Genomic DNA, 14,526 nt, shown 5'->3' with positions numbered 1-14,526 from the left:
TTACTTTTTATTCCTTTTAAAAGTGTTCGTTCACACAGAATTTAAAATTCTGTCATTAATTACTCACCCTTATGTCATTTCACATCCTTCGTTCATTATCGGAACACAAATTAAGATCTTTTTGATGAAATCTGAGAGGTTTCTGTCTCTCCATAGAGATCCAGCGCAACTACCACTCCAAGGTCCAGAAAGGTAGGAAACAGACATCATTAAAGTACTCCATGTGACTCCAGTGGCTTAAACTCAATTTTATGAGTGCTTTGCTTGTGCAAAAAACACATAAATTACCACTTTATTTACAAAATAATATCCAAAGCGTGCTTGGACAATGTCAGCTCTCGCGTGAACACAAAGTGCATGCGTTGTGATGCTCTCGTGAACACTCGTGCATGTGCATTGAGTTTATGTGCGTGTCTGAACACAACACGCGTTGTGATGCTGTCGTGAACACGCATTTCAGATCAATATTTTTGTAAATTCAAGTAAAGTGGTGAATTATGTTTTTATGTATGTTTTGCACAAACAAATCACTCACATTGTTTCATTAAATTGAGTTTAAGCCACTGGAGTCACATGGAGTACTTTAATGATTTCTTTTCTTACCTTTTCTTTCTTTCCTTGGAGTGGTAGTTGCGTTGGATCTCTATGGTGAGACAGAAAGCTCTCAGATTTGATCAAAAATATCTTAATTTGTGTTCCGAGGATGAACGAAGGTCTTACTGGTCGTGATAGTCGATATACCAACTTATCTCACGATATATGAACATGACCTCGATCGTTTTTGGTGACGCGATATATTGCCCATTATGTTTGCACAAAAATAAATGTCACCGACATTTTGCCGATCATGCTGCCTCTGTCATCTCGTCTGCTCTCCGAGGCTGACATCGACAGGCGGAAAATGCCGATTCAAGTCGTTATAGTGTTTTCCTGACAACTACAGACAGTTGGGAAGAATAGTGAATGCACTCAGTTTCCGCAATTCACTGGTGCAAATATAAACATGACGGCGTGAAATGGTGCACGCTCACAGCTAGTTTCACACAGGACACGGCAGTTGCGTTTTTGCATTCCACTGCACCGTTTTTCCATGGAAACATGTTCGCTTGACTGTTGCACTCGCGTCTTTAGCAGCATCTCATGCATGATGCGGCGCTCAAGTTAAAATAAGTTTTTCAAACACGCCTCTAGAAAAACAGATACCTCAACATATCTGACTGCTAAATCTGTGTCTTTGTTCATATGGACATCTGACAATAGCGTGCACCCTTACTTTACTGAGAAAACAAGGTCAGGGAAAAACCTGTAGATGGAAAATCTCCATACAAGTGCCTTTTGTGCTTTTGAAAAAAAATTCTACTTGTTTTTTCAACATTATTATTGTTTTTACGCTTCAATTCCAGTAGCCTAAATATAGTCTAAATATTCTTAAGAGTTAAGTTCATTGTCATTTGAAGGTGTGTAGGCTTACTTCCGTTATTATGCTGTTATATATATATATATATATTCAGTAGCGTAAAATGATATTAAAATGACAATAATATCACATATTGCAATTATTTCTGGGGCAATATATCGCACGTCAAAAAGTAGTGTGGAACGACATGAGGGTGAGTAATTAATGACTGAACTTTAATTTTTGGGTTAAATTCCAAAAACACTTTTACTGTGGGGGCTGTTTACTGTGGCTTTTGTGAAATTTTATGACTTATAATTGTTTTGTTCTCTTTGCTCCTGTCTGTCTCAGTAGTGAGGTGAAGGAGGCTGTCATGGCGGAGCCTGAGAAGGTTCCAGAGAGCAGTGAGGAGGTAAGAGCGCAGAGGAGTGCTGGGCTGACCCAACTCTACCATTCGCCAGATATCCTCCACATAAAGAGGCAAACAACATTTTATAAAGGGCTGCCACCCTTTCCCCCTTATTCAGTGCAAATTAATAATTATTACAGGTATATGCAGGCATTACTAAGCCCTTGTATGCATTTCAAATCTGGTTGTCACAAGCTAATCTAGCAGCTCTATGTTTTGTTTGCCCTCTTTGTGGTCACAGATGATGTTGTGTGAACCTTTGCTGAAGCTGTCATAGACAGAAGCAGCAGGGGGCACTCTGTCACTTTGGCTTATGTTTAAAACCCCCTTGATTGCTTTGTTATAAAGGTGCTCATGCCTCTTCCATTGCCCTTATTGGTACCTGCATACAACTACTTCTACTACAGCACCTGTTCCACTGTCTCCAAGTGCCATGGCTTTACCTGATAAGCCTTGAGTCTGCAACACACCTGTCAAAAATGGCCACATTTCCAGAATGGCGTTGGCTGGGAGCACCTGTTGATTGGACTGATAATGAAAGGCTGTGCAATGTGGGTTTGACGTATCGCTGAGTGTCAGTTTGGCTCAAGATGGCGGCAAGGGTGGAAAAGAGATTTTCAGAAACCATATATAAATGGACTTCTTTCAGGACTTGATTTAACGGAGACGTTTTCCAGCAATTGTTCCATCATGGGACTAGTTTTCTCTTTATACCCAAGGAAACTCTTTGGACTCTTATCATTGCACTGCAGCCACAACATTTGGATTTTACTGCTTTCTCATTTTCATCTGGACTACCACAATCAAACTTAACTCTTAGTTTGAAAACGGACTCTGTTTTGTGGCTGCTTGACTAAAACCCGGTTCATTCAGCCTGAACAGACAGAAACCATGTGCAGTTATGGACAGCTTCGCAAATAAATCGGACGATAGATTGAAGTGCCTGAAAGATTTGAAAGACTCCACCCACGTTCCAGTTTCATGCCAATACAATGGACTTAATAAAAGACACTCAGAGCCTCGCAAACTCTACCCACATTGTTCTACATAAGAGCTCTTCTGCCATCCAGCTCTCAGATCTCTGCCCAAACTTCCCAGCCTTCTTTCATTGGACTGTTGTTGCCTAGATACAGTACATACAGACGTGCGATTGGGCCATTCCCAACCCAGTGAAGAACATGTGTCAATGGTACCGGGAAATAAGTAGTCATTCTCCATTTTCTACTTTAAACGTTTTGCTTAGACAATGCAAATATTTTCCCATACTTCCTGGTAACCCTAAAATGGAGCTATTGACTACAGGATAGATGTATGTTTATAAGTAAGGCCGCTGCAGAGCTAATGTAAAGCAGTCCTTTATTTTAATTCCCCACTAGACTAACTGCCTAAAATGATTTTTTAACCCGAGGGGTGATTGATAACTGCAGCATGGCTTTAAAAAGAAAGTATTTTGGTGTAGGAGAGGACAAGACCGCATCTTCAGAGCAGAAATAGACCTTTTGAAATTGACAGAAGATCACATAAAGAACCTGTGACTGAAGAGGCGGTCTTTCCTAACGACAAATAGAGAAACTGAACGACAAATAGAGTGAGCCATCAACAAGTAATTGAGATTTTGGTCTCTATTTGGCGTTCAGTCTTATTACCTCCCTCATACATACACACGTTTTCCCCCACTGTGTTTTTTCCCCCATATATTCTATCTATCTCACCTTTTCTCCTGGCTTGGGTGTGTTTGTTCTCTTTCAGAGCACCACGCCAAAGACCTTCTCGGCCCGAAAGATCTCTCTCGGCAGTGAGTATCTCCACAGGTTTCCCCTTGAGTGATTAATTTGGAGAGATCTTTCATTGTATTCACTGTTGAAAAGTTTGTGGTTGGTAAGACTTTAACAAACAAAAGTCTTATGCTCACCAAGGTTGCATTTATTTAATCAAAAATACAGTACAAATAGTAATGTTGTCAAAAATTTTTTTTAAATGTTTAAAAACTTTTCTATTTTAATATTTTTTTTACCCTAAAATGAAATGGTTCACCCTAAAATGAAAATTTGCAAGTGCTGTTGTGACTTTTTCTTTAGTAGAACAGTAAAGAAGATTTTTAGCTGAAACCGTGATCCCTGCGATTCTTATAATGCAAGTCAATGGCTGCACTTATAAGGTCCTGAGAAGGGCTGTCGCGATAACTGCAATATCGTAATACCGCGCTATTTACGAGCCAAGCACAGAGGACTGCAAATACCGCAGCAACCGCAATATTTGCATGTTTTTTAGTTTTTGAAAGGTATGTCCTTCTCGTTTTACACTTCATGCATGTGTACTAAATATTAAATAAGTTAATAATGATAGCATAATGTGTACCATGGTAATTTGTACAGAGGCTCCGTAGATTTGCACGAAACAAGCCTAAACAGACATTGAATGTGAGCAAGCTCGACTGAGCGCGTGCAATTACCTGCGTCTGTCCTTCAGGCCGAGACATATATTTGTGAAAAAAGGTTGTCATGTCCAAGGATAGAAATCTCTCCCTTAGCATCTGGTCATTACTGGTCAGCTGAGCCTTATAAAGTGGCGCTCACAGTTAAAATGATTTCAACAGCTTGTTTCATTACATCGCTCTCTAAATGAATCAGGGTTTTTGAAGGTGCAGTTGAATGAATGGTTTAACCCTTTGAGCGGTACGGTCCCACATATGGGATTTCGAACGTTCAGCGACGTCACATAACTGCCAGATTCAAACTGCTCTTTCGCGCTCTGGCTGAGAGACGGAAGCGCGCAGCTCTTGTCATATATCACAACTATGCAGTGTTTTCAGCCACATAATGTTTCTTTTAAGGTTTCAGACATTTAAATATGCATAAGCACCATTAAAACAATATATTTAGAGTTATAAAATACACACTGATGTCAGACATCAGTGGAAGGAGCAATAACAATCCATTCATATACAATTTGCCGACATTTATTCATATCAGACGCACACACATAATGGGCCTAAGTAACTACAAAGTTTACTCTATTATTCTTCCAGTTCACCAGCCACTTACTTGCATATATTTCGGGAGAAAATGATGAATTCACTTGCTGTAAATCCGACTGACAGGACTCTGCGAACTGCGGGGCAAACTAAGATGGCGGCGCCCATCTCGCGTTATAGATCAAGATAAAGATCATTTATAAAGGCTTTTAAACGACAAAACACACTCACTTACACATATTTGAGGATTGGAATATCAGATAGTTGATAACATGGTAAGCAAGTTTGTGAATATTTTAAATAAACAAGGAAAAACAAAATAATAGCGATCCACCTGTCATACAGTGTTATTGTGACTGCGCTCAGCGCTCGTGACACGCATGACGCGTCGCTATGGAAACATTAAAGGCAAACGTTCTAAAATAACGGTCGCCTTAAAAAAAACTCACTTTGGGGGGACAGTTAGAATATTTTAAACTCACACTCGAAAGGGTTAAAGACTCAAAGACAGTCCCTTGCCGCCACCTTGTGGCGCAACAATGTAACTGCACTGACTGACAGCCTGTCTGGAATGCACAGAGATGAATAACGTTAGTTCTGCTTATACTTGTGAAATATCAGCAGAAAGTCTCTCGTTTAGTCAGATTTGAGGATCGGAACTAATATATTGCGGTAAAACCGCAAATCGCACTATTGAGCCACTCAAAAATACCGCAAGGGAAAATCCTTAACCGCGACAGCCCTAGTCCTGAGCGCATTCACGACAGTCTGGAGCACAAGCTTTCTGTCGCATAATGATGTATGTGCGGGAGCTCAAATGTAGGGAAACTGTGAAAGGCATAGACTGTATAAAACAATGGACGTAGTGTCCGTAGAGCCGGCCATCGCCATCTTGACCGTGCATCACTCCCAGATAACCAAAAATGGGCAAAGAGGCTGGATGTGAAGGCTAACAGACAGCCGACAAACTGCTAGTGACCGCAGTGGCAATCCACCTGTCACTCAAGTGGCCACTCCCTTAATTATGCAGAACTTTAAGGCTTAATATAATTTAAACAGATGAGATATAAAAAAAAAATTCACCCCCCTCATTTGCCCTCATTGTCATGAAGGGTAAAAATAGCTTTATACACCAAAATCACTTATTGTACCTAGCTGTAAACATGTTTTTTTCTGTTCTGGACATTTTAACATGAGGGGGTCTATGAGATTGATCCCATTTGGAGCCTGTCTTTAGTGGCCAGTCGTTGAATTCGACTTCCTTGTTGGACCTGAAGGTTGCCGGTTCCCGATTGAGATTGCGCAAACAAATGTAGTCTTAATTTTTTATATAGTTGAAGCATCTAGGAGTGTTCACGGCAGTCTGGAGCGCGAGCTTCCTGTCGCATTATGGCATTTGCGCGGGAGCAAACTAACACGTGAGCTGATGCTGTGTTTGTTTTCAACTACGCTCATGTTGAATTGTTCGTCTAAATGGCACTCATGCTTTTCTGGATGCTGCAACCTATATTAAAATATTAAGATTACATTTACTTGCATGAAAGAATGTTGAAAAGGACAGCATTTTTTTGAAAGTAGAAAACTTTTATGACATTACAAATCTTTTAGTCTTTTCGTTCATGAGCAATTTAATGCTTCCCTGAAAATAAGTGTTCATTTCTTTCAAAAAATTTCACTGACCCCAAACTCTTGAACGGTAGTGCATGATTTTACAGGATTTTATTAACATTCAATGTTGATATGGCCGTCTTTTTTTGATTTCGAACATATGCTATCTGTCCTCAGGCAGCAAACCGTCTCCTGGGGTGGTGAGTTCGGAAGGGGAAGCGGAGACCGCAAGCGGTGCTAGCGCTGGCAGGAAGAGAAGATGGGGCTCCAGTACAGCCGTCACTGCCAAGAAACCCTCCATCAGTATCACCACAGACTCATTGAAGGTCAGAGAAATATGAAATAAAAATGAGTTAAAAAGATGTTTTAATGCTGAAAAAAATGCCCCTCCCAAAAATCTATTCCTGTCTTGCTTCATCTGATGAACAGTGCCATAATGCAATCCTTACTCTTTCCAGTCTTTAATACCAGACATCAAGCCTAGTTTGGGGCAGGAGGCTGTGTTAGACCTGCATCCGGAGGAGATGCATCTCTCTGGGGAAGAGGAAGGAGGAGAAAGGGGTGACCAAGAGCTGAAAATTAGACGAACTGTAACACAGGTACATGTCGTTATTCTGATGTGAGTAAATATTTGTTTGTTTGCTTATGCGTTTTGGTAAACATCCATGGTTTCTCCTCTAAATCAGGTTGTGCCCTCTGACACACAAGAGAATGGACAGAAAGAATCCAAAAGAAGTGAGCAAGAGGATGAGGAAGAAAGAAGTGAAGGGCGGGATAGACTTAGCCAGGAGGAGAAAATGGAAGGCTCCATACAGGTTTCCATGGAGACAGAGCCATCGCCCCCTTGGCGAGACGTAGATGTGAAGCCAGGTGAGAATTACAGAAGGAACAGATTCAAATATTTGGGTGAACTGATCGATCGGGCACTGATTGTTATTGGTCGATAATTGTTTTATATAATTTGATCAATGGACTCTTTAAAGGCCGATCAGATGACGCAAAACTGGTGAGAATTTTTCTATGTGCTGCACAAATTGCTTCACCGGTCTCGTCTGGCAGTTCAGTCCATGTCTGAAAAACAAATTTGCACCGTCATTCAGAGACATTGCAATGACAGCAAGAAACTAGGGCTTTAGTGCATTTCTTTCTTTGATAGCGGTGCACTTTCATTCGTCCCTAAAAGCCCAAACTTAACGTCCAAATCGGCTAGATTGTCATAAAATGCAGTCTACTATTGCTAAACTGCATGACGTGCACGATAATAAAGAGTTTTTAAAACTGCATTAAGCCGTGAAAGAGATGCTGTTTTCCAAGCGGCTTTCTGTGTGCGCCCTCTGAGACGGACAACACGGACAAACGGTTAATAAGAAATATGTCAATGCAAAATGACGGTTGTCTTAAGTGAACTAGGACTGGAATCACGCAGAATTGCGCTGTTTATGATCATCCCCAGTAATGGCGGTTCTGACTCTTGGGCATACTGAAAATCAGCCGTTATTACAAAAATATCAAGCCTGATCTGAAGACGGAGACCAGATAAAATGGTGCTCTCTAAAACTGAAATGGCAAACCACAGCAGCACGTCGTCTATGCGGGGCTCTCTTACTCAAAACGATGAGACGGCAGCACAAGTATTTGGACTATTATAGTAAAGTTTGACACAGCACTAGAATATGGTCGTCAGTCTCATATTTTGTGCTTCATACGGCTGCGTTCATACAGCATTGTTTTTTACTAGCTGCAATTGGTGCGAGGCGCAGCTCAAACGTACTCTCTGCAACCGGTTACAAAGCATTTAAAGCTGCTGTTGATTATTTAAAATATCTAATGGATGAACTCGCCTCAATAGGTTGTTTGCACATGACGTCACAGCAGCAGCGCGAATGAGTCTGGAGGGCAGGGAGTGATTTTTCTATATAGGAATCCTATCAAAAACTCAAAATTTGCATGTTTTGCGTCGTTTATGGTTGCTCAAATCGACAAAATCAAGATCCCAGAAGGTGTTTATATCATTTATAACCTATACCGTTTTATATGACTTATTTCGTTTTTTAACTTTAAAAGTTGTCGCCTTTTTTATAGCGTTTTGTATCTGCTGATAGTTAAATGAATATGGATACCTGCTTACCTATTGGACTTGGTTAAATATTCACATTCTTCATGCTATCGTTTGCAGGGAGAAGATAATAAATATCTTATTCAATTATAATTTGGTATTTTCACTTCAGTTTTGTAGTATTCTGTTCACAATGTTGATCTGGTTACCATGACAACAGTGTCACGCTCTGCTGCTTCAGCCATCGTATGGTAGAAAATGTCCAAATAAAATAAATGTGTTCAACAAGCTGACAGAAGTCGATCCATTTATTTGTTGGTAGCGTGTAAATGTAACTAGTTTTAATGTTGTTTTTGTAAATATTCACTTTCTCATATGACCACGGAGGAGAATCGGAGGGTCACGTTCAGGACACGCTGTATTTTTGTATTTATTTCAACCAATGACAATCAAAATCAAACCCATAGAAGCTCGTGAACAGTTTTGAAGTGGCTGTGTGCAAGTTATAATCATTCACAAGCCGAGTGATCATACTCTAAAACATAATGTTAATTATTACACAAAAACCAAATACAAAACTCAGCTAGGTATGTGATTATTTTGAGTGAAAGGCAGTGGGTTTATTTAGTGACATTATTACATTTGCTAGTCGTCTTCCCTCACCTTCTCAACCAAGGCGAAAATTGTATTACCGTCCATTTTTTTCCACGAACGATATCGTGAGTTCCTATTACAATTCTCGATTCAGCATAAATGACCTACAATGGCAACATTTTTCCCAATCACTGCTCTAACTTCACTAGTAGAAAGGCAGCGCGATATAAACAAACCCAGACTAGAACTGAACAAGGCGTGACGGCAGCTTCACATCCTCTAAATCTGCCTCCTCGATGGCAGGAAAGTCTTTTAATTCAGCGGAAAAGTCGCTCCTCTTCATAACATAAGGATTGCGTCCAACATATGTTGTGATTTTCTGTTTATACCTTTCTAAACCAGCAAAGAAAGGACTTTTCTCCATCTCTACCATTCTAATTTTCACTGCTTGCCCTCCACCGGAATTTCGCGCATCACCAGAACCACGTGATTGCAAACAACCTATTGGACTCATTTATTTACGCACTGTCTAAATGGTCGCATTTTGCTTCCTGTCGGTGCGATCAAATTTGTTAGCAGTCACGATGACGCAACCGCTACAACGTTGCCCAATGGCAAATGTAATGAAAGCGGAAAGAGACTGCGCTACTCATTTGTGCTTCATGGACCATTTACCAGTTTGGACCAATATCAGTGCAGCACGAGCCGCAAGCTACTTTACTACACAGCGCTGGGAGATCTAGTAAAGAAAGCATTTGAATTTGTCACAGAATTAATAACATCACTGTGAGATCTAACGTTAATGAGAAGCATTCAAATTCAGCACAAGCATAAGATCAAACAGCGCTGACATGGAAACCAGGAGAAACATTGTGCCATGAATGAACAAGTTATGGAGGGCTTTCAGTCCACAAATTAACATTCGCCATGGATTTAATGTAGTAACACTAACTGTATCCATGGAATTTTGGCAGGAAGAGTAAAATGCTTTCAAGTACTTCAAACATCTGTTTCCAGCACTTCAAAGCTGTAATATTATCATATTTAAAATTTAATTTTTAATGTGATGACCAAAACATTATTTGTTCATCCTTCATAGATTACCCCCATTTATAAAACTAAGTTTCAACATGTAGGAAAAATAAAAAAGACATTCAATTCTCATTGTAACCAGTAGGTGGCTGCCATTTCCACTCCCTAATATACATTTTCAATCATTTTGTTTTTGAATTATTTAGACATTATGAATAATAATGCTGCCCTCAGATGTTAATCTGAAGCTTTGCAAACTTAAAATAAAACTGTGCAGTTTAATTTCTGTAACTAAAGTCTGTTTATTACTAAGGCATTTGTCAGTAATACAGTCAACATGGGGGGAAATGTGAATAATTTATGGTGTGCCACTAAATTTTCTGCTTGTACTCCTAAAATGTTCAGTAAGTGGCTACAGTGCTCCTAGTAAAATAGTTAGTCTGGAGCCCTGCATGGTAAAACTTCACAGTTTTATGGGCATCGCCATGTTTGATACTGTCGCTATGGTTAGTTGTGACTTCATCTGTTTGATCATACAGCTGAACGAACATATTCAAGCAGCTACTTTAATCTCCTGAATTAACATTTTAGGATTCAAACTTGAAAGCAATTACTGCTGTAAGTCCCAAAAAGTGACAGTGAACACGGTCACTTCAGTAAACAACTTTCCTAATTAGGCCTACACTGCATAGACCTTTTCTTTTGTTATAAATAGTACATTAGGTAAAAGGTCATATGCGGATTAGTTACAGTTTGTATTTATTGATTTATTATTATTATTATTATTTATTTGAAGCCTTCTATTTATGTAGTATTATTTATTTCGGTGATCGGTGTCGGATGATACTGCCTTCGGTGATCGGCCCCAAAAGTCCTGATCGCTGATTTCTAAGCACCCTTATAAATTTTTAGTGCCGTAGTGTGAAACTTGAGTTTTGGATAGAAAAGTCTGACATCTTGAACGATCTCTCTCCCTTTTTTACCCTGTTTTGTTTCCTGCTTAAAGTCGCTCCCAGTGACACGCTGATTCGGCGTTCGATTAGTCAGCAGAAGTCAGGAGTGAGTATCACCATTGATGACCCGGTCCGCACAGCCAAACAACCCTCTCCTCCTCGTGGCAAGCTGTCGAACATTGTCCATGTCTGCAACCTGGTACGTATAAATGTGCACATCGATGTTTTAATAAGCTAAAGATGCTACATGCAGAGAGTTGTCCCAGGTTTAGTGACCTAAGACTTGTTTTGTGATGTTTCTAAGGTGAGGCCGTTTACCTTGGGGCAGCTGAAGGAGCTGTTGAACCGCACAGGGACTTTAGTGGAGGAAGGTTTCTGGATCGACAAGATTAAATCTCACTGTTACGTCACAGTAAGTCTCTTTCCTGCATCCCTCTGGATTTTTTGGGGAATTTTTTCTTCATACTCGCTTACCCATTCATCATCTTTGCTTTCCCTCAGTACTCAAATACAGAAGAGGCGATGGCCACTCGCACAGCATTACATGGGGTTAAATGGCCCCAGAGTAACCCAAAGTTCCTCAGTGTTGACTTCTGCACGCAAGAGGAGGTAAAGGTCTTACTTCATCTGCAGAATTTAACATCATTTTTAAAAAAAAAAAATTTCTATGAAAGCTAATTCCCTTTCATTCCCATCAGGTGGACTTCCACAGGGGTTTGGGTCCAGCAGGAGAAAAGCCACCAGAAGAGCCCCGTGGGGCGGCAGCCGCTGGACCTGGCCGTCCGGTACCCCCGCCTCTCCTGCCGGAGCGTGACCAGTGGGCAGAACGAGAGAGGGAAATGGAAAGGAGGGAGAGATCGCGTGCGGAAAGGGAATGGGACAGAGATAAGGTGAGAGACTTCAGCAAACCTGGAGAGGAGCGGGAAGCTGGCGCCAGAAGATCACGTTCACGAGAACGCGAGAGGCGGCGCAAGGAAAGAGGGAAGAGCAAAGAGAGGAAAACCGATAAGAAGGGTGAGAATTTAAAAAATCTTTTTCCTTAGTCTTTTTTTTTTTTTTTTTTTTTTGCAGTATAGTAACTTATTATTATTTGATATTTAAATTTATTGTTTATATATTTGTTTTATTATTTGCCAATTTATATTTAAATTATACTGACATGCCTAAGACTTTTGCACAGTACTGTATATATTTACATCTTAAATAAAAATGTATATATCAGGGCTGCACGATTAAGCAAAATCAAATCGAATGTGATTTGGCAAAGGCTGCATTTTTTTTTTATTTTTTTGCTTTTGCTTTTTAAATGCACGGCGTGTCGGTGAATTGCTGCTAAATACAGCAGTAAATGCTGCTCCATCTGAAATCTAGAGGGCGCTCTCACACAGAAACTCCAAATATGCTCAGAAGAAGATAATGCACGTCGTTCCAGGAAATCCCTATGGGCATCATACTATTGCTGTAGCATATATGACAATATATGGTTTATCTGAGTTCTTCAAGCCTTCTCGGATATTTTCATGATAATAAAGTATATAATGCAATGTTAATCGACATAGACAATCACTGTATACAATACTATGAAATATGTTGTGTGCCTTATTCTTCATAAGAAGCCACGTAATTTCACAGAAGGATGTTGTCAAACACTCATATGATTTTATGAAGTGAGTTTGGAGTCAAAACATGTTATTAAATGTTGTCTTTTGTTGGACAAGAGGTTCAAAATGCTTATGTTATTGCTATATGTTATTGCATAAATGCTATTTTACTTTACTTATGCTTTTTCAAATGCATGTTATAAGTGACTCGAACTCGCAGCGATTTCAGATGGAGCAGCATTTACACAGAGCCGTGCTTCACTGACAAGCTGTGCATTAAAATAAATCGCAGCCATTGCGATTAATCGTGCAGCCCTAGTGTGTGTATGTGTGTGTGTGTGTGTGTATATATATATATATATATATATATATATATATATATATAATATATATATGTTTTCTATTTATTTTTTTACTTTTTTTTTAGAAAAAGGACCTGAGGAGCCACCCGCTAAACTGCTGGATGACCTCTTCCGCAAAACCAAAGCCGCCCCATGCATATACTGGCTCCCCCTCACCGAGGAGCAGGTACATTACTTTACACATTTTAGTTGCTCATAAAGTGGTATTTGCTAAGGGAAAAAACTGATTTTAGAATATAATGCCAGTGATACTCATTACCCAACACACTTTGCGTTGCAGGCAGCACAGAGGGTAGCGGCTCGTGCCGAGCGCATGAGGGAAAGAGAGAAGAGGTGGAAGGAGATGGAAGAGGAGGATAAGAAACGTGAGGAGGAGCATCGGGAGAGGATGAAGACCAGCGGGGCCGCCGGAGGGGAAGGTGAGCGAGACCGCGACAGAGAACGAGACCGAGACAGAGGTCGAGAGAGGGAGCGAGAGGGGGACAAGCGGAAGGAGGGATATCGCAGGCCTGGTGGAAACAGTGCAAGCGGGAGCAGGAGGTCACGAAGCCGCAGCAGCCCTCCACCCAGAGATCGACGACGCTAAGGGAAGTCTGGAACTGTTGAGTTTGTAACCCCTGTTCCTGTATGTGCTGTAACAGCTCTATGCCTACCTTCCTGAGGACCAACTCAGACTTCATTCAAACACACACATGCACACACACACTCTGCGTAAAGAGACACGGGTGCGCGCACACACACACACACACACACACACACACATTGGGACCACGGTGGTGCTGTGTCTCCATGTAGACTCGTCTCAGTGTCTCTTGACTGGGCTTTAAGACTCCTGGTGTTCATTTTCCCTCCTCAGTGTTAATGGACTTCTGGTATAAGTGGGTCGGACTGCAAGGCATTCTCCAGGTTTGGTGACGTCCTCTTTCTCTTTCCGTGTAGCGTCAACACCGATCTGTGTGAAGCTGCGTTCAGAAAGAGATGCTCTGAAAGCCTTTAGTGTCACTTAAGTCCTGATCGCTACTTTACGTTTTCCTCTTCTGTTTCCCTCACATTCCTTGTATCATTTTTTTTTTTTTTCCCCACCCATTGTCTGCCTTTTACAACCCCTATGTTTTTAGCCAAGCTGCCATGGAGAATGGGATGCATATTTAACCTTTTCACATTTGGTTTTTAAATTTTTTTTTTTTTTATTATTATTATTATTGTTTTAGCATAAAAGCTTCATTTTGTTTTCTTTTAATTTTATTGTTTACTCCTGTAAGTGCTGAATGTACAAATAAAAAGGTTACATCTAAGGACTGAGAAAAAAAAAGTTTTGTCAGTTTTTGTAGGGGGTCGACTTCCACCGGTTTGGAGTTTATCCACAGTTTTGTGTTGCTTCTGTTATGCGTCTAGATCCCTCCGAATATAATCAGCTGAGCTGTGCACGTGACACACACCCAGTACACAGCTTCAGTTGACACGTCTCACTTTTATTTTTGAGTTTATTCAGCCACTTGATTTTCTGGTTTGTCCGAAATAAAATAGACCGATTTTATGAA

General features: G+C 40.4%; 1 protein-coding gene across 3 annotated transcripts in view; it reads left to right on the top strand.

The window, feature by feature from the left end:
* Positions 1-14,526, top strand: part of acin1a (apoptotic chromatin condensation inducer 1a) — a 27,159-nt gene extending 12,633 nt beyond the window's left edge. For 2 of the 3 annotated variants that reach the window (XM_048163809.1, XM_048163807.1), the window contains 11 exons: positions 1,748-1,808; positions 3,555-3,600; positions 6,565-6,713; positions 6,846-6,986; positions 7,074-7,257; positions 11,076-11,221; positions 11,327-11,434; positions 11,524-11,631; positions 11,721-12,036; positions 13,051-13,151; positions 13,266-14,526. In XM_048163809.1, coding sequence (XP_048019766.1) covers positions 1,748-1,808; positions 3,555-3,600; positions 6,565-6,713; positions 6,846-6,986; positions 7,074-7,257; positions 11,076-11,221; positions 11,327-11,434; positions 11,524-11,631; positions 11,721-12,036; positions 13,051-13,151; positions 13,266-13,571 — 1,666 coding nt within the window. In that variant the 3' untranslated portion in view covers positions 13,572-14,526. The remainder of the gene's footprint in view (positions 1-1,747; positions 1,809-3,554; positions 3,601-6,564; positions 6,714-6,845; positions 6,987-7,073; positions 7,258-11,075; positions 11,222-11,326; positions 11,435-11,523; positions 11,632-11,720; positions 12,037-13,050; positions 13,152-13,265) is intronic. The other variant, XM_048163808.1, reaches the window with a different exon arrangement.

Source organism: Megalobrama amblycephala, linkage group LG17, assembly GCF_018812025.1.
Source record: "Megalobrama amblycephala isolate DHTTF-2021 linkage group LG17, ASM1881202v1, whole genome shotgun sequence".
Classification (NCBI taxonomy): domain Eukaryota; kingdom Metazoa; phylum Chordata; class Actinopteri; order Cypriniformes; family Xenocyprididae; genus Megalobrama; species Megalobrama amblycephala.
This window is presented reverse-complemented; position numbering and strand designations above follow the sequence as displayed.